Raw genomic sequence first — 25767 nt, 5'->3', positions numbered from 1 at the left:
AATATAGTTTAATCTATATTGCCGATCATATCGGTTAATGTCCAACGAATGATGAATCTCCACAAGAAGTGTGATCCTTAATGGTTCATGTATAAACTAGTCGTCGGTCCACAACTCTTTATTCGATTATGAACTTGTCCCAAGTTTTTTGATTTAGATTAAAATATAGTTTAATCTATATTGCCGATCATATCGGTTAATGTCCAACGAATGATGATTGTGGTGTATTAGGTTTAAGAACTAATGGTGTACAACTATAATCATAGAATATCTATCGAACTCATCGACTATGAACAACCACTTATGTATGTAAATGTCTATTTCGCGTAAGGAATTTGTTTAATAGTTATTTTACTTAATGAATTATCTTATCTCATTCTTATAGATCAATTCATAATAATTAAATAATAAATATAAGATCTATATATGTGCATAATGAAATGGCACAATAGATATAGCTTGCCAAAAATTGAATTTAATTAATAACGAAATATATTTTTACAAGTAACAAGAAAAGACCACATCTATAAGTTGACTTGTTGGTCACATAGTCTAAAAGTAGATACCTTCATAACTTCATATTATTGTTAAATAAAAAGATTGTGAATTAATACAGTTCTGGAAATGAAAGTTAATTTCTTTGAAAAATTTCTCTCATTTCTCCGTGCATGGATTCCTGTCAATTAGTAGCCCACCAACATAACGATGGCTGACGACATACCTTTGCACTTTTTGAGGATCTCTCTTCCTATAACCTCACGTGGACACAATTTGCCTGAATTCCTTCACGAATGCCTTGTTTAACAATAGATCCCAACTCTTCTCCGGGTCTAAAAGTTTCATCTTGTGAATATATGGAGCATTCATCGTCACTACCCGATTGCGGCTTATAAGTAGCAACCTACTTGCCTTTTCTGTAAGATAGAAGGTAAGTAAATACTTTATTTGGATTTTTTTTTCATCTACATATAATATAAAATACATAATAATATATTAAATCAAATGACCAAAAAAAATTCAATAATTTGTTTAAATTTGACCAGAAGCATTGAGATCACACATTAACCAAAAAATTGGACTACTACTTACACTAGAAACAAATAATTTTAGTCGAGTGTGTTTTATGATCAAACCCATGTATGAATAAATACTTTATTCATAAGCTTTCAAAGTATTAATTAGTTACTTATACTAATACTCACCTTGTGTGTTACACTTGATATACACATTTACATGTCTATTTAAAACATGCATCTACACAAATATTGGCGGATCCATCATGAAAAGTCAGGGGTATGCCGCAGAACAAACACAAATAATTAAATATTCGAATATTACATAGTAAAAACATAACAATGTTTCAATTACAACTCAAATTGAAAATCTATTTCAAGTCCAAACGTAAATGCATTCTCCTCTTACTCATGGCTTGAAAGCGCTTGATAATATCTAGATCATCGATTGTAATAAACACTTATTTCTCCATAAATGCCACTAAGCAATCATTAAGTCATGGATTTGCTATTCGATTTCTCAACTCATACTTCACATATTTCATGCCAGAAAATACTCGCTCAACACTTACCGTGGCCACTTGTAATGACAAAGTTAGCTTCAAAAGTATGTACATCAATCCAAATGTCCTGTGCTTTTTTGTACGTACAAGAGTCCTACATAGATACGAAATACCCTTCAAATTGGAGAAATTATCGTCCATCTTGACACACTCAATATAAGTCTCAAGTTGGCTAGACAACTCCTTATCACTTACATCCTCAAATTCATTTGGATAGAATCTTGTAAACCTCACAAGTGGTTTAATGTCAAAATCTTGAAATGAAGAATAAGGATTCAAACATGCTACACAATTCAACAACTCAACATTTTCCGGTGTAAATCGATCACCCAACTCTTTTATTACAAAATTTATGATATGTAAAAAGCAATCATTCTTTTGAATGTATTACCTTTCACATACCTTGACTCCATGTCGGGCACATCAATTTCAAGATTACCACAAGAATCCACAATTTTTTCATAAAATGCTTCCCACCCATTATCTCTCCTTTGTTGAAGCATTTTCATACTTACTTGGACAAGTTGTATGGCGGTCACAATATCTTGATCTCCATTTTGTAATGATTGAGACAAATCATTTGTCAACGAAAAAATCTCAACCATTAATAATAATAATAATAATAATAATAATAATAATAATAATAATAATAATAATAATAATAATAATAATAATAATAATAATAATAATAATAATAATAATAATAATAATAATAATAATAATATATTAGTCAAAAATCGAAAACACAAATTTTAACCTTTATGTACTATTTCTATTTTATAATTCTTATTTCATATTCTTTATTATATATTTACTTATTGTAAAAAAATAATAAACAAAGACTCTTAAGTTTTAGGGGCAATTTGCTATAGGTCCTTCTATATTATACTTTATGTGTGTAAATCCAAGTCAAAATTTCCATATTTTAATAAATTAATAATATATGTTGTGGCTAAAATACCCTTAGTTTAAATAAAATCAAATCCTAAAAAATTTCTCTATCAAAACAAATTTCCAAAAATTTCTCTTCCAAATATTAACTAAAAATATTAAATTAATTCAAGAAAAAAAATATACAATTTATTTACTAACTCATACTCTAAAAACGCTACCGTTGACTCTGGGACTTCCTGCAATGCCTATGACTCTGTGAACTGCAAATACCAAACTGAAAATTAGATGTTTTTTTATGGAATTGCAAACAACGAAATACCTATGATTTCGTCAAATACAAACAGCAAACAGAAAAGAAAAAAAAATCAGAATTTGCATTATTAAATTGCAAACAAAAAATTACCTATGACTTCGCCAAATGCAAACAACAAACTGGAAATAAAAAATCATCATCATTAAAGACACCAACAAAAAAATTCTTTATGAAACACATTCCAACTAGCAAAAACATTAAACAAAGTGTTTGTAAAATGTAACTTAAGACATACCTTGCAAATTGTAAACTAGAGGAGTCGAATCTCAACACCAAACGCAATTCTTCAAACGACAAATGAAGTTAAACCAATTTGCAAAAGAAAATTGCTAACAACAAACGATAGGAAAATTCTACATACGGGAGACACGATGCGAATTTTGGCTAGAATTTTGGATTTCTGATTTTTTTTTATGAGAAGGGGAGGGGGAGGGGATGTTTATTGTCCTCTTTAATTCTTTCATGAAGAAATCATCTCACATCTATGTTTTTCTTCTTCTTTATAATATTTTTTCATAAAAAAAAATAAAGAAACAAAAGAAGAAGAAGAAAAAAAAATGACAGAGAAGAAGAACGAGAGAGAGAGAGAGGCGTGAGATTAGATACAGATGAAGATAGATGAGTGATTAAATATGGGGTGAGAGAAACGTGAGATTAGAGAGAGAGAAAAAATGGGGTTTGTTTTCTTATTAATTGAGGGTGTTTATGTCTATATACTAATTATTTTATTTTATTTATATTATTTTTTTGGGTCAAAGGACCTATGCCTATATTCATCTAGCAATTAGGATCTCTACCCATATAAGTTCAAAATAAGGGGTATCTAGCAAATTTCCCCTAATTTTAAAGTTATGTTTTTCCAATATAAGTTTTTCAAAAAAAATAAATATCTTTTGAAAACACTTTTAAAAAATCTTACTATTATAAGAAAAATAAAAAACAAATGAATAAATATATGGCCGATAATACCTCTAGGCTCCAACCGACCCATTGTTTGTCCGACAAAGTCGGTTGCCAAGCATTATCCGACCCATAATGCTCGGGCCGGTAATGTTTTTTAATATTCAACAAAATTGGGTGGTCGGGTCGGATAGGTAATTGACCGGTAATTACCCGACCCGACTCACGTCCAACCTTACTGATGCTAACCAAATATGGATTGGACAATTCAAGAGTATTAGATCCCGCAATTATAGAGAATGCCGATGGTCACTGCCACATGCCTTGAGGTAGTCGATGGGATTAATCCGCCCGTTAATCTACAAAATAGATGGAAACCACTAGGTGACACGCCGGGGTTTACTTGAAATCCATAAAATTCTCAATTTAGAAAGTACACTTGAAATCTATAAAATTGTGTTCTTCTTTTTCTTTCAATTCATAACTGACTATTACGAATTTTAATTCAATCATATTTAATTCCAATTTAACTAAGATTAACAAATTAATCATAATTCACCTTATTAAGGAATCATCTCCACAAGAAGTGTGATCCTTAATGGTCCATGTATAAACTAGCCGTCGGTCCACAACTCTTTGTGATTCGAATAACTCTTTATTCGATTATGAACTTCTCCCAAGTTTTTTGATTTAGATTAAAATATAGTTTAATCTATATCGCTGATCATATCGGTTAATGTCCAACAAATGATGATTGATGCCTAGCAACTACATGTCACGAGTCCCTAAATATAAATGAGAGTCTGCAAGAACCTTAAATTATAGTTCGCGTACAGTAAAGTCCATTTGACTAAACATATGTACGGATCGAATTAGAGGTATTGGTTCATCGAGACCTCTAATATTATTCAATAATTGTGAACATTCAAAGCTATGAAGTCCATTCGTGTTTGACTTAGAGAAACTTTTTTCTCTAATCACTACACTGTTTATTTTGTCCGAAGATTCCTTGGACGATATACTTGAAAAATACACAAGACATCCATGCAATTAAGCAAGCGATCAAATCCCTAACTACAATGCACAAACTCCCATTAGATCTCGGACTGGAACGACCATTGGAGTGGTCTTCGAGGAGACTAAGGGACATGTCAAAACACAACTTGTTCTCTAATGAAGTCGCAGTGGTGTATTAAGATTAAGAACTAATGGTGTACAACTACAATCATAGAATATCTATCAAACTCATCGACTATGAACAACCACTTATGTATGTTAATGTCTATTTGGCGTAAGGAACTTGTTTAATAGTTATTTTACTTAATGAATTATCTTATCTCATTCTTATAGATCAATTAATAATAATTAAATAATAAATATAAGATCTATATCTATGCATAATGAAATGGGACAATAGATATAGCTTGCCAAAAATTGAATTTAACTAATAACGAAATAGATTTTTATAAGTAACAAGAAAAGACCACAACCACAAGTTGACTTGTTGGTCACATAGTCTAAAAGTAGATACCTTCATAAATTCATATTATTATTGTTAAATTAAAAGATTGTGAATTAATACAGTTCTGGAAATGAAAGTTAATTTCTTTGAAAAATTTCTCTCATTTCTCCGTGCATGGATTCCTGTCAATTAGTAGGCCACCGACATGACGATGGCTGACGGCATACCTCTGGACTTTTTCAGGATCTCTCTTCCTATAACCTCACGTTGACACAATTTGCTTTTGAATTCCTTCACGAATGTCTTGTTTAACAATAATTCTCAACTCTTCTCCGGGTCTAAAAGTTTCATCTTGTGAATATATGGAGCATTCATCGTCACTACCCGATTGCGGCTTATAAGTAGCAAAGTACATGCCTTTTCTATAAGATAGAAGATAAGTAAATACTTTATTTGGATTTTTTTTTTCATCTACATATAATATAAAATACATAATAATATATTAAATAAAATGACCAAAAAAAATTCAATAATTTGTTTAAATTTGACCAGAAGCATTGAGATTACACATTAACCAAGAAATTGGACTACTACTTACACTAGAAACAAATAATTTTAGTCAAGTGCGTTTTATGATCAAACACATGTATGAATAAATACTTTCTTCATAAGCTTTCAAAGTATTAATTAGTTACTTATACTAATACTCACCTTGTGCGTTACACTTGATATACACATTTACATGTCTAATTAAAACATGCATCCACACAAATATTGGCGGATCCAGCATGAAAAGTCAGGGGTATGCCGCAGAACAAACACAAATAATTAAATATTCGAATATTACATAGTAAAAACATAACAATGTTTCAATTACAACTCAAATTGAAAATCTATTTCAAGTCCAAACGTAAATGCATTCTCCTCTTACTCATGGCTTGAAAGCGTTTGATAATATCTAGATCATCGATTGTAATAAACACTTATTTCTCCACAAATGCCACTAAGCAATAATTAAGTCATGGATTAGCTATTCGATTTCTCAACTCATTCTTCACATATTTCATGCCAGAAAATACTCGCTCAACACTTATCGTGGCCACTGGTAATGACAAAGTTAGCTTCAAAAGTGTGTACAACAATCCAAATGTCGTGTGCTTTTTTGTACGCACAAGAGTCCTACATAGATACGAAATACCCTTCAAATTGGAAAAATTATCGTCCATCTTGACACACTCAATATAAGTCTCAAGTTGGCTAGACAACTCCTTATCACTTACATCCTCAAATTCATTTGGATAGAATCTTGCCAACCTCACAAGTGGTTTAATGTCAAAATCTTAAAATGAAGAATAAAGATTCAAACATGCTACACAATTCAACAACTCAACATTTTCCGGTGTAAATCGATCACCCAACTCTTTTATTACAAAATTTATGACATGTAAAAAGCAATCATTGTTTTGGATGTATTACCTTTCACATACCTTGACTCCATGTCGGGCACATCAATTTCAAGATTACCACAATAATCCACAATTTTTTCATAAAATGTTTCCCACCCATTATCTGTCATTTGTTGAAGCATTTTCTTACTTACTTGGCCAAGTAGCATGGCGGTCACAATATCTTGATCCCCTTTTGTAATGATTGAGACAAATCATTTGTCAACGAAAAAACCTCAACCATTAAGTGTAACATAAAAACAAAACCAAAAGTTTGCATGACAAATAATAAACTTTTTGGTTCACCCTTGGAATATTTATCACTTTTCAAATCTTCAACAACTTCAATAATGGGAGTAAACAAATCAACCAACCTACTAAGAGTCCGAAAGTGAGATCCCCACCGTCACCCGCTCTTGCAATAGACAACTCTTGGTTCAAACCAGTACCCGTTTCCACCAACTCATCCTCAATTAGATTTGCTAGAGCAACTTATTTTTTTCGAAACAAATATTGTCGTTTGTTAGAAGAACGTAGAAAGTTTACAATACGAGACACTTCAAGGAAAAACCAATCAACATCTTCATGCTTTCGAGACGTTGAAACAAGAGCCAATTGAAGTTGGTGAGCAAAACAATGCACATAATAGGCTTGTGGATTCTCTTTTTGAATCAAAGTTTTCAATCCACCAAATTGACCTTTCATTTAAGATATACACAATCCAAATTCCCAAAACAAAGTTTCAAGAGCATCTTTAAGCGCTATCGCACTTGTATCCTCAACGTGAACAATCCCAATAAGTAGTTCGACAATAAGTCCTCTGACGTCAACAAAACGCACAACTACTGCCATTTATTCTTTACAAAAGCAATCACCGGACTCATCAACAAGAACACTAAAGAAACCATCTCCAATTTCTTCAACTATTTTTTTAACAGTTTCAATGGCACATGCATTTGCAAGTTCTTTTTGAATAACAGGAGAAGTCATCTTACAATTTCCTCCATCACTTTTAAATGCTTCTGCTATTTTCTCATTGTTTCTCCCCAATGCTTCGATAAATTCTAGAAAATGGCCCTTATAAATAGAATTTGCCCCGTCATTATGTGCCCTAAACGCAATTCCACCTCTAACAATAAACTTGACTGCTTTAAGTGGTGCTTTTACACGAAAAAGATAATCAGCTTCGACTTTTGTACTATGCTTTACAAATGGAGACTCAATACCTTGTTTTTTCTTCATAAGATTCGCACATACTTTGACACAATTTATGTGATGACTGTTGAGTTCACCAACATGTGTATTCAACTTGTTTTTTAGATTCCAACACTTAAAGCCTTCAATCACAAATGCATAATTACTAGTACCATTGTAGCACAAATAACATGGCAAGCAAAACACAACTTTTTTTCTACACTATATTCCAACCTGTCGTTGTCTTTATACCAACTATTATTAAAAGAACGATTCTTTTTCCCAATCTCTCTATAAGGATATTCTGTCATATTGGGTCTTGTAGGTCCATTTACAAGATAAGCTCTTCTCACCTCATCTTGATCATTTGGATGATAATCAAGAATCGGAGTTCTTTTTCCAGGATCCAACTCCAAATATTCCCCCTTTTTGAATACCTTATTTGAGGAGGGTGGATCACTTGATGGAGTAGAAGAAGGTTCTCCAGATAGTCCCTCTATTGTAGAAGGAATTGGAAAGACTTCAATTGTTGATTAATTTCCGATAGTAGAATTTTTACACTCCGAAATCGAGGGGAGGCGTAAAGAACTTGAACAACATACTCTTAAATACATTCAATAAAATCAATTAAACAATTCGATTGATGGCACAAATTACTTGAAAAATCGTAAAAATTTAAATTGAAAATCTAATTACCTCTAATCGACTCCTAAAGTTTCAACAGCAGACTTGACTTTTCGCTGAAATTCGGCGAGCACCACCTGAGAATAATTTTGGGGAAAATAAAAGAGGCAAAAGTCCCGTGAGTTTTGGAGAAAAAAAAGTTTTGGAGGAGCCGCTGATTGTGGGAACTGGGAAGAATAAGTTTAGGGGAAATTAAAAAAAAATATCTGATTTGGGAGGGCTGATCGTGAGAATTGGGAAGAAGAAGTTTTGGGGAAAAAAAATCTGATTTGGACGGCTGATCGTGGGAGGGTGCGGTAATTGAGAGAAAAAAATTACTAAAAATTGAAAAAAAAAAAATCACCATAAATCCGCCCCTGCACACAATCAACAAAATATATAAATCTATTCACTAATAACATGTAGATGATTTTAAGTTATATTAATTAAAAGATAAAGATGTACCTTCACAAAGAAAGAGACTTGCAAGAAATTCCCAATGTTCGTCTTCCCATACGTCGTCGAGGACTACGAGGTACCGTTTTCGGCATCGGCGGAGCCTCCAGGCGAGTTGGGACAATGTCTCTTTGTCCATATAAAAGTGTTCGGTGAGCATCTGCGCCATTAGTTCCTTAATGACTTGTTTTGGGTTGAATTAACTGGAAACAAAATCACAAAGACGATAGTCGAAATGATCGACAACTTGTGTGTGGTTGTACACATGCGTCGCGAGGCACGACATCCCAATCCCGCCCATGCCCACGATGGTGACGACGGAAATCTCCCGAATGCTCTCGTCTAGAATGAATTCCTTGAGCAGCTTATCCGTGTCTGCGTCCACGCCCACCACGTGTTTGTCTTCCTGCCAATAAGCCAATCGCCTCCGCCACTCCACCACATTTGGTAGGCTGCTGTGGTGCTGGAGATGGAGATCCTGAGAGACATGCGGCTTCTGGTGATGTCGTCGAGCCTAACGTGGATTGACTCGATCTCTTGTCTGATATTTTTCGAGTCAATCCAGGCTAGGCACATTCCCAGTAGTAGTCTTCGTATCTTCTAATGAAAGCATCACATATTCTGTATCTTGAGCAACGTCTCTGATTTTCGAAATCCAATTACGTATTCTCTCATCATTGGATTCTGTATCGGATGCGTCTTTCTGAAACGATTACATCCGTTCAAGTCTTCCTTTCAAAAGTCTCAATTGTCCCTCCATGCCTTCTTCTTGCAACAAAGTTGCCTTCTTCTTGCAACAAAGTTGCCTTCTTCTTGCAACAAAGTTGCCTTCTCCATTAGTAATTCGCCTAGCCTTTCGACCGCAATTAAGATTGCTACATCCGCCATATCTCACAGAGTTTGCTGCTGTTTTTTATTTTGAAATTTAAAATTAGTTCTGTTGGAATTTATTCTACCTAATAATACCATAAGTACATATATTATCTTTACAAAAAGAAACATAAATTAATTTAAAATTTGATTGCACGCAAGCGTCGAATCCGTGTGCATTTATAAAAACCCTAGATAGTTTGTGTTGGCAACGGATTGCACGCAAATGTAGAATCCGTGTGCTTTTATAGAGGTATTAGTAATTAGGGGTAAAATCCATCTTCATCCATGAGGTTTACGGTCAAAATAAAATTAGTCCCTCAGGTTCTAAATTTGTTTAAATATCATCTTCCAAATTCAATTTTACCGCCAAAATCAAATATTTTTTTCTTAATGTCCAAATTGCCCTTCAAACTTGGGGACGAAAATGAAGTATATTTAATTTGACCTCAGAAATATAATACTTATTTAAATAGTAAATACTATAATAAATAATATATATCTGATGCATATGCATTAAAGTTAAATATCCCAAGGTACTATATTTTAGAAATTTTGCACCAAAAAAGAATCAATATTAAAATGCTAATTTATATGAACCAACAATACAACAGTTATCATGTTTAATATTTTAAAGGGAAAATTACTATATTTGGGGCTTCACACAATTGACATAAATATATTTTAGATTTGATTTATGGGATTATTTGAAGGAGCCCCTCGTATGGAAAATATTTTGAATTAACCACCAAGCTGATTACACCCTTATGTAAGGGTGTGCGCATGTCGTAAACTCGCGGGTTCTAGCAAAATCCGCCCTCGTCCCGTAAACCATCGGTTTTAGATTTTAAGGAATCAAACTTATGGGTTTTCAACGGGTTTAGAATAGAACGGTCTATTGCGGATTTAAAGTAGAACCCAACCTTCATGGGTCGAAACACGTCGTAATTTAAAAAAATTATTTTCTTTAATAATATATAAGTTTTACGGGAAATTATAGAAATTAAAATGAATGACCAAGCGTCAAATTTTAAATTGAAACGAACTAGAATAATATCAATGATAAATGTCACGAGTAAATCAAAACTAATACTTTGTAACCATAAATTGAAAAAAGAATAACTAAATTCAAACCGTTATAACTTATAAGACATGATTTAAAATAAATTCGCTAACCAGAGACGAAACGAGACGATGTCGCCGCTATAGATATAAGTTTGACATGTAAGAGATATTTTATTCATGTATTATATTAATTTGTTATATTACATAATATAAACAAAACGACGTCGTCTTGTATAGTGGGGCGGGACGGGTTTTAGGGGTATAAAAGTTTTTTGAACCCATCTTAAATCTAAACCCGCGGATTTTGTCCATTTCAGGACCCAATCATATAGATGGATCTATCCGTCCGATCCTAGCGGGGTGATTTTACTGGGTTTGACGGATTCATTGGGTTAATGGGTCCGACTTGCTCACCCCTACTTAAATCACCTCAAAACGATAAGAATATTTTTTCATTTTTTGTTTTAAAGTTTAGTGATTAACCCTGTGTTTTATCGAATTGCTAGAAAATTTCTCATAATATTAAATTTGCCAAAAACCCGTAATCCATTTTTTTAGCACGCAACCCCTAGATAGTGAGTTTTCAGGGGTATTTTTGCTTAAAATAATGAATCATGGGTAGGTTTTTGCTAATGAAAGAATTCACAGGTGTGCTGAATGTAATAAACTTTTTTTGAGTATTTTGAGCCATTGTATATATAACTACGTATGGCTTTGGTAGGTGACGATGATCTTGCAAGAATCGCTAAGGTTGTACTCACTGATACCTCTGACAACAAGAGAAGCTACAGAGACCGTGAAACTAGGAAAAATGACTATTCCATCAGGGGAACAATTGTCAATTCTAATAGGCATACTTCATCGCAATCCCGATATTTGGTGTGAGGATACAAATGAGTTCAAACCTTAGATGATTTTGCGCAGTCTTGAATCGCAAAACATTTGTGGCTTTTCTGCGTCAATAATTGGATATACCATGTAATAATTAATTTTCTGCCATGCTCTAAAATTCGTTTGTTATCTATTTTTGGGCTCTTTCTGTTACTACTATTAGGTTCTATGAGACTAAATAGTAGGAGTTAGTAAGACCTTCGATGAACAATATTCGTACTAACTCAAACCTGCAACAAAATGAAAAGCCCATATTAAGTGCTAATGTGAATTAACTTAGTAGCACCCCTCCCTCGAGATTAATTTTATAGGGGGTGACTAAACAAGAAAAAATCTATTTTATCATTCAAACTAAATGTTAACTTTCCTAAATAAAATGTTTTACGGTCAAATTACATATAATACTAGAATTTAATGGATTTGGGCTCGTTTGGTTACCGCTATAAGGTTCTACTGACTAAATATAGTAGAGGCTAGTAATACGTTCGTCTGACAAGATTCACACTTTTTTTCAAATCTGCTACTAAAACAAAGCCCGCTATTAGATTCTATTATTTCAGAATTAGTAGCAGGTATTCCTCTGAGACTAATTTAATAGGGGGTGACTAAATAAGTTAAACAATATATTGTCATTCAAACTACGTGTTAATTTTATTAAATAAAAGGTTTTATAAACAAGTATATATAATACCAAAATTTAACATATTTAATACGAGATATAATCCAATGAACTGAACGTCTACTAACTAAATAATTAATTAATTAGTCAGTAAATAATTAATCCAATCTAATTTAATACAAAGTAATCCGAAATAGGTAACCGGGCGAGCCTTTAATACAATATCTCTAAATACCGAACATCTTAATAGCTTGAATCTCATCTAATCTAAACTTATTCAATACAGATAACCATATGAGCTCTTATATCTTAAACTATTAAGGGGCCTCGTTTGCTTAATAAATAATCTTATCACTTAAAGTTAAATTAATAAGATTAATATAATCAAAATATTTTTTTAAAGTGACACATATTCTGAACAGAAGAAGTAATTAATTAGGGCTTAATTTCGCTTTGTACCCTTGTAATTGAGTCTTTTGGCATTTTACACCCTTGCAAAATAATAACAGCACAGTGCACCCAAAATTGAATAATAAAGAGAATTTCATTTTTTATTGGGTTTTTTTTCCGGTGTTTAAAATAAAAAATTAAAATGTTACCTTATTCAACTGCCAAACTTAATTTCGAGCGCACTAAGTGCGAAAAAATAAATCTAATTGTTGAAAAAAACAATATTTTCTTACAAAATAAAATAAATATTTTTTTATCACTAACTTATTTGATTGATGGATCTTTTATTGTAATTGATGGAAATATTATGTATAAATATTTTGGAAGAAAATATGATTTTCAGGTAACTTGATAACGAAATATCTTAAGGATTTATTTTTTAGTAAAAAATTTTTTTGTGATATTCTTTTTTTTTTAAATACGTTGATGAAATGTATTTTTATTTTTGTACTTTATAGTTTCAAAATAATTTATGAATAAAACAAATTATTTGACATTTGGCATCCTAAAAAAATACCACTAAAAATATTAAATTGTCTTTATTAGATTTAAAAATTCATTTGGGCTTCATTATGCATGGTATATTGTGTTTCCAGGGTGCAAAGTGCTATTAATTTGTTTCGAGGATACAAAGTGTCAAAATGACACTTTAAAGGGTGCAAAGTGGAATTAAGCCAATTAATTAATATGAAATTAATTCAATCTCACTTTATTCAATATAGACGAACGAGGTCTTAACGGTGTTTGCAAAAGCTTTTTGAAAGTGATTATGAGTTTTTTTTTGCACATAATCTGTTTTCAGGTGTTTGCAAAATCAACTTTTGCTTTTGATTCTCTTAAAATAATCTGTTTTAAGCTGTTTTTTTAAAAAGCACACATAACCCTGTTTTTTCTATTTAAGTTCATTTTCTGGAATATTTTCAAACACCTTTAACTTTTAAAAATAAGCACTCAAAACTCACTTAACTCACAATCATTAACTTCTGCTTTTAAATAATCATTTGCAAACGCCACCTTAGTACATTTCTTCTTTTTAGTATAGTCCCAGGATAGAGCGCTCAGGCGCTCACTGTGCTTTAATTAAGGGTAAATAGCACTTAACCCCTTATCGTTACAACTTTTGCATATGATTCAATTCCCTTATGCTTTTAATATCAACACATAACCCCCTCGTTGTTGATGTGGGTAGCTTCTATTAGTTTTCCCGTCAAACTTAACCGTCAGTATCAAACGTCAAAGCAATTTTTCTGGCAGATGACCCTCATGTGCTTTCATTTTCCCTTTCTTTTAGCAGATACCCACCCCCCTTGAAGTTTGACACGTGCGGTTAAGTTTAACGGAAAAACTAACGGACGCAATCCACGTAAATCACAAAGGGGTTATGTGATGATATTACGACCACAGAAAAATCATTTGCAGAAACTTGCAACCAAAGAAACAAGTGATATTTGCCCTTTAATTAATTTACACGCAACATAATTTATCAATATCCAGGTAAATTGGCTGATGGATTATTTCATAATCAATGTTTAAAATATGAAATTGCCCATTGCTAAAGGTTCGTTATAAATGAACAGTGAAGCGGAAGAAATGGGAGAAAAACCATTAAGAAAATCATATACATGATGAAGATGTTTGACTTTTTACAGAGATTGATAGAATTCGTTGACTAATAATAATTATATTTTATAAAAAGTTTAATTGATTTAAGTACTCGTTGAGTATACCAAGTTCAATCTATGGGAAACATTCGAGATTAAATATGAACGTGACCCTATATAAATTAAAAATAATGAATTTGATGTAGATCCATGAATTGATGAAACGGAATTTTGCAATAAATTAGGTAATTTTTAAACTTTAGGCCTATAAAAAATAATTAAAATTAGCTGATTCAACTAATCAATATTAGTTGACTTCAACATAAGCTAACATCTGACTTCTTTTTTCCTTTTTTTCCGGTGGCAAGTCGTCGGAGCTGATCCGATTAGCTGACCTTGTTTAGTTGGTTTCATCATTAGCTGACATATGACTCTTTTTTTCGACTATGGGTCGTCGAGATTCTGATTATTTACTAATGTTGATTAGCTGTGTCATCTTATCAAAGTTCCGACCACCCCAATTTGAAAATATATATATATATATATATATATATATATAAAAGATAATCAAACTCAAATTAGGGTTTGAAATTTGCAACTAGTGAATTTTTTTCTCAAAAATGTAAAAGTAGTTGAGATGACATCTCATTATAAAAATTAGTGAAGAACTATCTCAAATAAATTATATATTAAAAACTGATAAAGATGAAATTTGAAGCAAAACCGTGGACCCAACTCCATTTCGGATCTTTCATTACCCGACTGTTTCACTAGATCACAGGATGCATTTTTTTGGAAGATATCCATTAGTTCGATTATTTGTTTCCGTAAATTATTCAATCAATAACTTGTAAATCACACAAGAGACGTAAATCGCACTGGCTATAAACTATGCGCGACAAACTCTAACACCGACTAGACTACATCTACTCACTAATTTACAGTTTTCTTGTTTATTGCTGAAGAAGAGTCGGGCTTTAAAAGTTGACTATTGATTGCTTTATTTCCACTACTCTTACTTGCTACGAGGAGATCAGGGGTTGCGCGATTTGATCAATTACTTTTTCAAAACTCATACCATTTTAAAACTTATCCTTGTCTTGGAGTTGCTTAAAATTAGGTTAAATAACACTCAACCCTACTGTGTGGTTACATCGTTTTGCAGATAACTTCATTGTGCTTTTAATATCAACACATAACTCCCTTGTGGTTTTAGGGGATTAGTTTCCGTTAGTTTTCCAGTCTAATTTAACTGCATGTGTCAAACGTCAAAATATTTTTTTTTGCAGATTGCCTATGTTCCTTTTCATTTTCGCTGACGACCCCCTTAAAGTTTGACACATGCGGATAAGTTTGACGAAAAAACTAACTGAAACTACCTTCTAAACCACAAGGGAGTTATGTGCTAACTGATATTACGAGTATAAATGGATCATCTGCAAAAGATTGTAACTACAGGGGGTTTAAGTGCTATTTACCCTTAAAAGTATACTATTTCATATTTATAACTATTTAATTATAAAGTTTCTTTTGCATTTGTGTTGTTTTTCTCCTCCGGGATTACAGGGTTATGTATCAATAAGTCTTTTTCTTTTCAGAAACTATCCATGTGAAATCTTTAATTACCAAAAATCCCCCCATAGTAGAAAAATTAGCAAGAACCATCTCTCCAATGAAAATTAGTCCTCCTGTTTCTTTTTGGTTTTTTTTTCTTTGTTTATATTTAATAATATTTTTTTTCATTTTGTTTGTTTAAAGATGAAATAATATTTAAAATTTTATAGGGATAATTAAGTCATTTAATATGAGTCAACAACCAATTATTGCTAGTGTTTTTAACATGATCGATGACTTTTTCAGCAATTAGAAATAACACACAGGTGTGCTATTAGCTCATATTGTTATTTCTTTCCTTAATTTCTCACATAATTATGTTGTATCCATCCTAATATAATATTGGAGTTCATCAATAATGTAAATGGTAGACTACCAGTATCGATTATACTGTACAGAAAGTAATATTATTAGCAATCTCTTTTCCTAAATTTCTGACATAGTTATGTTTTATTTCATTCAATATTGTAATATTGGAGTTCATCAATAATGTAATGGTAGAATACCATGTACCGATATCGTATCAAAATTAGTACGTATTGTACCGAATACTGTATACATACCGCAACTATTAGTGAGGCAACAATATGACATTTTTCAATACCACAAGATATTGTAGGTACACAACGTTGAACAAAATATTTCATAACCGTACCGAAACAACCCCTACATTATAAAACATAAATGTATGTATAAATCAATAATGAAGATAAAATGCACAAGCTAACCATAACAATATCTCATTATAAAGAGTTAAATGCACGGAACCCCCTGTGTAATCTCGAATTGTTGAAAAAACCCCTGTGTCAAAACATAGCAGGAGACTGTCCCTTTTTTTTGTTTTTTGCCGTCGACTTAATTAAATGAAATGACAAAATTACCCTTAATTAAAAATAAAACATAAAAAATATCCAACCCAAAATAAAAAATTTAAAACAAAATCCCAAAAGAAAAAAAAGAAGGAAGAAAAGAGAGAGAATTACATTTGCTTCATCTTCCCCGTCTACCAGCAATTGAAAAGGTCCCCGGCGGCGATGGAGGTGGTTATGGCGGCGGTTATGGCGGCAGACGTGGGGGAGTTGGTTACGATGGATTATTGTGGCTCTCTTCCCATGCCGTTTTTGGGTCAGGAAGACACCGAAGATGGTGTGAAGATGGGAAGATGACCTTTTTGGAAATGTGAAGGATTGAATTGCAAATTTTCAAAACTTCATTTTGGGGCATATATAAAATTTTCGGGTGAATCTATAATTTTGAAATTTATAATTTAAAGGGTATTTTGGTCTATTCGGGTCAAAAATACACTCCCAGCCGCACAATCCGCGTGTGCATCACACGATAAGCTATTATGGGCCATATTGCCTTTGACTAATTTTCATGGGTGGTTCTTGCAAATATTTTTAACACGAGGGTTTTTCAGCAATTCAAGATTACACAGAGGTAATTTTTGCAAAAAAAAAAAAACCATTATATATGCAAGGAACTTCTATTTCGCAAATAATCCTAGAAATATTTTCCTTTCCACACTACTCTCACCTATATAAACAAGCATATCCTTAGTCTTATCATAATTCATTTCCGCCAGAATAAATGGATGCAACATTTAGTGTAATAATCGTCACAACTATCATCGTTGCAGTATGCGCAAAATGGGCAGTGAAGTTAGTAAATTGGCTGTGGTTTAAGCCAAGAGAGCTAGAAAAAATTCTAAGGCAACAAGGCCTCAATGGCACTCCTTACCGGCCCTTTCTTGGAGACGTAAAGAATATGATGAGACTCAACGAAGCAGATAAACGGAAAACAATCAATCTCTCAGACGATACTTCACCCCACGTTTTCGGATATTACTACCAGATCATTGCTAAGTACGGTACGTAACAATAATTAATATTCATGTTATTTATTATCCTATTTGGGAAAATTACTTTTCATCCCTCAAGTTTGCACTAATTCCACATTTGGTCCCTCATGTTTCAATAATTTAACATTTTTGGTCATTTCCGTCATTTTACTGTTAACATGTAGTGATGGGCACACACTTGATTCCGTTAGTAATAACGGAAAATTGACGGAAGTGACTGAAAGGGTTTAATTTTTGAAACATGAGGGACCAAATGTGTTTTTTTGAAACATAAGGGACTGAATGTGAAATTGGTGCCAACTTGAGGGATGAAAAGTGTATTTTTCCCTATTATATATACTCGATTTTCTTTTTATTATTATTATTATTTTTTTTTTTTTCAGGTAAGAATTCTTTCATGTGGTTCGGTCCGTGGCCGAGATTGAACATTGCGGATCCGGAGTTAATAAAGGAGATTCTAAGTAGACCGGATGCTTTTCAACAGCCACTTCCGGAAACAGGCAAGATTCTTACGGGCGGGATCGTGTTTCTTCAAGACGAAAAATGGGCTAAACATAGAAAGATTATCAATCCCGCTTTCCATATCGACAAGTTGAAGGTACGAAAATTGAACGACACTCTGTTTTTTTTTCTTTTGGCTCGATTTCTTTTCATAAGTTTTTTTTTTTGTGTGTGTGGCCTTTTTGTTTTTATAGACTATGGTGCCACTAATTGGTTTAAGTTGCTCAAGCATTTTACAAAAGTGGAAAGCCATAGTTTCGAGTAGTAATGAGGGTTGGAACGAAATCGATGTATGGCCGGACCTTCAAGATTTAACCGGAGACGTAATTTCGCGCACGGCGTTTGGCAGCAGCAACGAAGAAGGGAAAAGGATATTTCAGCTCCAGAGAGACAAAACTGAGCTAACTCTCGATATTTTTCAGTTGACTATGATACCGGGATGGAGGTAAAAGAAATTAATTAACTATGAAAGTGCATTATTTAATTAAAGGGTAATATAGTACTTAATCCCCTTGTAGTTATAAGCTTTCACAGATGACCCTTTGTGCTCGTAATATAAGTTCATAACCAGTGGTGAGTCCAGGAATTTATTATAGGGTGGGCTTAAATTTTCGGGAGGTTCAGGGGCAACGCCTCTGAATTGTTTTTTTAGGATTTTTTGTGATAAAATCAGAAAATAGGAAAAGAAAAAAAGAAGAAAAATATTTTAGAGTTTTATGCATTAATTTGGATTTTTGGTGGGCTAATTAGTAAAAATTGGGACTTTTTTGTACTAATTTGGATTTTGAGTGGGCTAATTAATAAAAAATTAAGTTTCTTTTGCGTTAATTTAAATTTTGGGTGGCTAATTAATAAAAAATGGGTGAGCTAAACAAATATATAGTATAATATAGAGGAGGAAATTGTAAATTGTGGGTGAGCTTGAGTCCACCCTTGCCTAAGGATGGACTCGCCCCCTTTCATAACCCCTTTGTTGTTGATAGAGCTAGCATCCGTTAATTTTTCCGTTAAATTTACCTATATTTTGTCATACTTCAAAAATCTAAGTATTTGCAGATAATTCCACTGTGCTTGCATTTCTTCCTTTGAACTTTCACACACACAGTTAAATTTGAAGGAAAAATTAACGAACGTTACCCCATATTAAGAACAAGAGGGTTATGGTCAGCAGATATTATTACGAGCACAAGAGGATCATCAACAAGAGCTATTTACCTTTAACTAAAAGATTCTATTGCATTTAATACTGCTATGTTATATCAAATTGCTAAACAACTCCCCCATGTTATAAATATTAGCAAAACCTCCCCTTACAATGCATAATTATTATTAGATATCTTCCGACAAAACTAAACAGAAGACTGAAAGCAATGAACAATGAACTCCAATTGTTGCTAAAGGGTATAGTCGACAAAAGACAAAAAGCCATGGAGAGGGGTGAAGCCATGCCTAATGACTTGTTAGGCGCTCTTATGGAATCGAATTCAAGGTTCATTAATGAAGACAATAACGGAGACAAGAATTTTGTCGGGATGAGTATCGATGACGTCATCGACGAGTGCAAATTTTTCTACTTTGCGGGGTCAAAGACGACGGCTAGTTTGCTCGTGTGGGCTATGGTGTTGTTGTGCCAAAATCCCGATTGGCAAACCCGAGCAAGGGAAGAGGTTAATCGAGTTTTCGGGAATGAAGAGCCATCCTTTGAAAGCTTAACTCACCTCAAAACTGTAAGATCTTCTTTGTGTATATATATCTTATTGCCTTAGCATTTACATGAGAATTTTGTTACTGCTGTTATTTGTTCTGCTTATTGCATTCAACAACCCAGGGTTTAGTTTAATTGCTAAAAGAACTCTTCATGTAGTAAATATTACCAAAATATCCCTATGATCACACTAGTAGAAAAATGGCTTTTTACGACAACCATTAATTGTACCAAAAGGTATCAAATTCGTAGTAAAAATGCTTTTGCTACGAATTTGCCCCGTAGTAGATACGGGCGTGACAAAAACTTTGCTACGGTAAATAGCCGTACCAAATACTTTTTTGCTACGGTAAATCCTAATATTTATTACGACTTCAAAATTGTCCCATAGTAAAAAGTCTCTTTTGTTACGGCTTTTGACCGTAGTAAAAAATTTCGTAGTAAAAAACAAATTTTCTACTACCGTCATATGATGCAATTTGTTTTTAGCAAACTATCCCTAAAAACTCACCAGACAAGGGATTGTATGGTAAAAGAAAATGCATCTTAATTAATTTTTGATAATATTTATAACATGGAATTTTTTTTGGCAATTAGATATAACAATAGGGTCTAAATGAGAAAATTACAGTTTTCATCCCTCAAATTTGCACTGATTTCATATTTGGTCCCCCATGTTCGCAAAAAACACATTTGGTCCCCCATGTTTCAATAATTAACACTTTTGGTCAATTTCCGTCAATTTTACCGTTAGTCCATCAGTTAAGGCGGTGATGCACACATGCTTGATTCCATTAGTACTAACGAAAAATTGACGTAAAGGACTAAAAGTGTTGAATTTTTGAAACACGAGGGGCCAAATGTGGATTGGTGCAAATTTGAAGGATAAAAACTATATTTATTCTTGGTCTAAATGCAAATAAACTCATTATTTTTTGGTCTCTGAAACTTTTCATTGTACTTATTCACTGTTGAAAAGAAAAAAAATATATAAACAATTTCCGAAGAGCATTAATTCTAGCTATGCATATATATTTGTGCATTCATTATTACAGGTGACGATGATTCTGCAAGAATCACTAAGGTTGTACCCACCGGCGCCTCTAATGACTCGAGGCTCTACAAAGACACTGAAACTAGGGAACATGACTATTCCACCAGGGGTACATATGACATTGCTAATAGGCATACTCCACCGCGACCCCGATTTTTGGGGAGACGATGCAAACGAGTTCAATCCTCATAGATTCTCTGAAGGAGTTTCGAACGCGGCAAGTACTCAATCCGCCTACATACCCTTTGGTGCTGGTCAAAGAGTCTGCATTGGTCAAAACTTGGTCTTGATCGAAGCAAAAATTGCTCTAGCCATGATTCTACAAAGCTTCTCGTTCGAGCTTTCACCGTCATACTTACATGCTCCTTTCAATGATATTAATTTGTTACCAATATATGGAGCACCTATGATTTTGCGCTCATTATAAATAAAGGAATAGGATCATAATCAGAATCAGAATCAGAATCAGGTTCCTAAACAAGTCCATTTTGATGCTGGTGATAAGACAATGTGTGTTTTTCATTTTCACTTATGTGGAATCAAATGATTTGTGTACTCAACTTGTACTTCAATAAAATGGAAGTAATGTCTTTTGTTTGGACCAATGATCATTCTGTAAACATACATTATATCATGAAATTGGTAAGAAAACTGTTTAATTTTTTTTATTTTTTTTTTTATTACTTTCACATGACTTAAGATTGAGAGAGTATTTTAGTCGAATTAATAAAAATATTTTACAACCCGAACATTCTAAAAGTTGTTTCTTGAAAATCATATGTTAAATCTAAATACTAACATGGTTTTTTTAGGGCAAATTAAGAGAACCCCTTGAGGTAAGGTTTAATTACGAGAAGCCCCTCCATGTTTGTATAATTACGGAAAAAACCCCTTTGATCTAAGTTTGACTGTGCATTCTAACATAACGGGTGTTTTCTCTGTTTTACCCTTAAGTAATATGAACTAAAATAAAATAAAATATTATATTGAAACCTTACAATATAACCACTTATGAATGTTAACCACTGTAGTTAACCCCCTCAAGCAGTAACAACAACGGCTATGGTTATGGGTGGGGGACGGAAGAAGATGAACATTTTTTTTTTTAACAATAATTTACTTATGTTTAATATGTTTTTTGCATAATCAATTTTATTGTAAAAAAATTAGAAACATGTAAACGAAATAAAATTTACAAAACAAATTAAAACTTTTAATGTTATAATATATTTATTTTATTTTATTTTATTTTTAATAATTATAAAACATACAATACATAATGTTAATAAAAAAAATTAAAAAAAACTTTGTTATAAAATTTCGTGATTATAGAGTTTTTTAAATATATTATAATTCACAGCATAAGTAAATTGGGCAAATGGCAAAAAGGACATGTCAAGGAACTTAAATGCACATTCTTCCAAAAAAAAAAAAACAGTCTTTGAAATAAATCCATACCCATGTCTTTTGTATACAATACCCTCAATAATATATTTTTTATCAATACCATCCATTATACTCTAACTTCCTTAATATTACACATTGACCCCAAATTTAAACAGATATATCACATTAACCCCATTTTAATAATTTTTTGAAAAAATATTTTTTTTTTCAGAAAATGATTTTTTTTCTGAATTTTTTTTTCCGGCCAGATTCTGGTGTTGACTCTTTTTTTTTTTCTTTTTCTGAAATGTTTTTTCGGCTGGTCAACCGCCGGTCTCCGGCGTAGACTTTTTTATTATTATTATTATTTTTTTAAATTATTTTTTTTCTTAGAAAACAATATTTTAATTAATATTAATGTCTTGGCTGCTAAATTACTATCTCAGACAGTAATATTATAAATATTATTTTCCCGAACAGTAATATTACTAATATTACTGTCCCAAATAGTAATATTATTGCATCAGACAGTAGTATTACGGTCGGAGACAGTAATATTACAGTCGAAGACAGCAAAAATGCAGGCCAAGACGATAAAATTAATTAATACAATAATATTACTGTCTTAGACAACTCAATTAATGTCTTCGACTCTCCATTACTGTTGGAGACAGTAATTTAGCAGCCAAGACAGTAATATCAATTAAAATATTTTTCTAAGAAAAAATTAATTTATTATTATGATTATTATTATTATTATTATTATTATTATTATTATTATTATTATTATTATTATTATTATTATTATTATTATTATTATTATTATTATTATTATTATTATTATTATTATTATTATTATTATTATTATTATTATTATTATTATTATTATTAATAATAATTTTTCGAATTAAATATAAATAAACAAATTAAAAATGTCGTTTCAAGTCACATTTTTTGTGGTTGAGTGATACTACTTAAATTTTTTTGGTGGGAGGTTACGAATCGAAAACTTTCGTATGTTATTGGAAAAAAAAAAAAAAAAAAACCCATCGATATATTCGATTAATTAAATTTTTGTTTTGAGAGAATATTCGATTAATTAAATAGATGAATCTATTAATGTGCACAGGCATGCCGGGGGCTGCTGCATATATGGGGTGGAATGAAATATGCTCCCGGAAGAGAGGAGAAACAGTTTATGTTTCTTCGGCAGCATGTGGAGTTGGTCATCTCGTCGGGCAATTCGCGAAAATGATGGGTTGCCAGGGCCGGTCCTGCAAATATTGGGGCCCTAAGCGAGTATAGACAAAAATAATTTTTTTTCCTTATATATATATATATATATATATATATATATATATATATATATTAACTGTTTTTTTTTTTGTTAATACTTATTTTTTGATTTTTTTTTATTTTTTTTTTATAAATAAACGTCTTATTGAGCTACTAAAAGTTTACTAATCTATTAAAAATACATAAATATTAAAAAACTATAAACTTTGTGAAATTTTTTGATAACACAATAAAAGAGTTCAAATATATACTTATATTAGAGATAAAATCATATCAACAAAATATTACTATAATATCAACTATTTAGTATTTTTTGAAGTAAAATCTTTAACCAACAAAATTATGATTATATATAACTTAATAAGCAACAACGAAAATCTTTCTTTTGTATTGACCAACACCCTTATCCAAATAAAAAAAAATACCAACAATCAATTTCAGTTATTGTGTGAAGAATAATATAAAATATATCTAAATTACTTTAATCTCTGCACACACACACACACACACACATATATATATATATATATATATATAATATTTACTTTTTTTGGGGCCCCCTTGGGATGGGGCCCAAAGCACTTGCTTGTGTGGCATACCCTCAGGGCCGGCCTGTGGGTTGCTATGTTGTTTGAAGTGCAAGCACTAACGAAAAGGTTACAATCCGAAACTTCCAAATTTAATTTCGGGCTAGAGAGTTTAAATCCGTAATAATAAAGCTATCGAACCTGACTTATGTGCTAAAACGAAGTTTTTTTAGAGTGCTTAGAGAAAACATCGATTTTTTCAAAAATGTAAATATAAAAAATAAATTGAACAATATAGTAAATCTTGATAGTTTTTTTTCTTGGCATGCAGGTGGATCTATTAAAGACGAAGCTCGGATTTGATGATGCTTTCAACTACAAAGAAGGGGATTTGCGCTCAAATTTGGAAAAGTATGTCCCGACTCATGATCAATAATCTTTATGTCACTTTAGCCGTAGATTTTCTTTCTGATATTAGGTGTCACTTTAGAGTTTCAAGACATAACTAATCATCTTTTTTTCCAAGTTCATCCCAACATTGATGATAAATTAATGAAATGAGAACGAGGAGATGAAAATGCACAGAGGAGTAACTTGATCAAATAAAGATATCCCCCGATCGAGTAACTTTAATATTCCTAAAATCAACACATATTTATTAATTTTCTTCATACGTGCGTAACAACCTAAAACGTCAATTATTTTGGAACGGAGGGAGTAACTAATTAGATCTTGATTATCAGGTATTTCCCAAAGGGCATCGACATATACTTTGACAACGTAGGAGGGCAAATGTTGGACGAAGTTCTTCTTCAAATGAACATCCACGGAAGGATTGCGGTTTCAGGGTTGATTTCTCAGTACAATTTGAACGAACCGCAAGGCATTTGCAATATGTTTAGTGTAATCGAAAAGCGCCTCACTATACGAGGTTTCATGGAATTAGACGGTCACGAGCAAATGTACACTCAATATGTTGAGTGGGCTGTGAAGATGTTAGAGGAGAAGAAGCTGATATATGTCGAAGATGCGAGTCTAGGTTTGGAGAGTGCAGCTTCCGCTTTTGTCGGCATATTTCACGGTCGTAATATTGGTAAACAAATTGTTGTTATTGATGCTGCTGAGGGCTGATCTTTTGTTCTTCTTTTTCCTTTTTCTTTTTTGTGTGTGTGCGCGCACTTTCCGTACGTGTATGGCAATTAAGACCATCTCCAATGGAGATAGAATTGGGGAGGTGGATAATGGGGGCTGGGTCTGGGGTGGGTAGGGTGGGAAGAAGGGGCAGGAATCCCTTGAGTTGTCCCCTCCCAACTCACGTGCTGGAAGGGAGCGTGTGCACACTCCCCTTTTTCCTTTTCTTTTTCTTTTTTTCTCTTTTCTCTTCTCTTTCTACCAGCCATTTTTATATTTTCTATTTCTCTTTT

The 25767-nt window shown here is 32.4% G+C and overlaps 4 protein-coding genes and 1 long non-coding RNA gene across 5 annotated transcripts; 2 read left to right on the top strand and 3 right to left on the bottom strand.

Annotated features, from left to right (window-relative positions):
* Positions 1-2522: 2522 nt before the first annotated feature.
* LOC148768785 (uncharacterized) lies at positions 2523-3275 on the bottom strand. The gene is made up of 3 exons (XR_016032908.1): positions 3019-3275; positions 2874-2902; positions 2523-2730 (listed from the first exon to the last, which is right to left on the bottom strand). It is a non-coding gene; the product is annotated as an uncharacterized LOC148768785 (long non-coding RNA).
* Positions 3276-6164: 2889 nt separating this feature from the next.
* On the bottom strand, positions 6165-7442 carry LOC148768784 (uncharacterized). Its single transcript, XM_088821346.1, has 4 exons — positions 7307-7442; positions 6622-6783; positions 6344-6484; positions 6165-6247 (listed from the first exon to the last, which is right to left on the bottom strand). Exons 1-4 carry the CDS (start codon positions 7440-7442, stop codon positions 6165-6167), a joined length of 522 nt encoding a protein of 173 aa, XP_088677472.1.
* A 1660-nt stretch (positions 7443-9102) lies between these two features.
* On the bottom strand, positions 9103-9791 carry LOC148768783 (putative disease resistance protein At1g50180). Its single transcript, XM_088821345.1, has 3 exons — positions 9666-9791; positions 9478-9606; positions 9103-9381 (listed from the first exon to the last, which is right to left on the bottom strand). Exons 1-3 carry the CDS (start codon positions 9789-9791, stop codon positions 9103-9105), a joined length of 534 nt encoding a protein of 177 aa, XP_088677471.1.
* A 7737-nt stretch (positions 9792-17528) lies between these two features.
* LOC105970346 (cytochrome P450 CYP72A219) lies at positions 17529-21790 on the top strand. The gene is made up of 5 exons (XM_012995154.2): positions 17529-17883; positions 18258-18472; positions 18570-18820; positions 19709-20102; positions 21136-21790. The coding sequence occupies exons 1-5, from the start codon at positions 17604-17606 to the stop codon at positions 21559-21561; spliced, it is 1566 nt and encodes a 521-aa protein (XP_012850608.1). The 5' UTR covers positions 17529-17603; the 3' UTR covers positions 21562-21790.
* Positions 21791-23651: 1861 nt separating this feature from the next.
* On the top strand, positions 23652-25480 carry LOC148768782 (NADP-dependent alkenal double bond reductase P2-like). The gene is made up of 4 exons (XM_088821344.1): positions 23652-23791; positions 24454-24472; positions 24675-24754; positions 25087-25480. Exons 1-4 carry the CDS (start codon positions 23652-23654, stop codon positions 25472-25474), a joined length of 627 nt encoding a protein of 208 aa, XP_088677470.1. The 3' UTR covers positions 25475-25480.
* Positions 25481-25767: the final 287 nt, after the last annotated feature.

The sequence above is a fragment of the Erythranthe guttata genome, chromosome 8 (assembly GCF_056151865.1).
Source record: "Erythranthe guttata isolate IM_541 chromosome 8, IM_541, whole genome shotgun sequence".
NCBI classification, from domain to species: Eukaryota; Viridiplantae; Streptophyta; class Magnoliopsida; order Lamiales; family Phrymaceae; genus Erythranthe; species Erythranthe guttata.
Note: the sequence above shows the minus strand (reverse complement) of the source record. Positions and strands in the feature narration are given on the sequence as shown.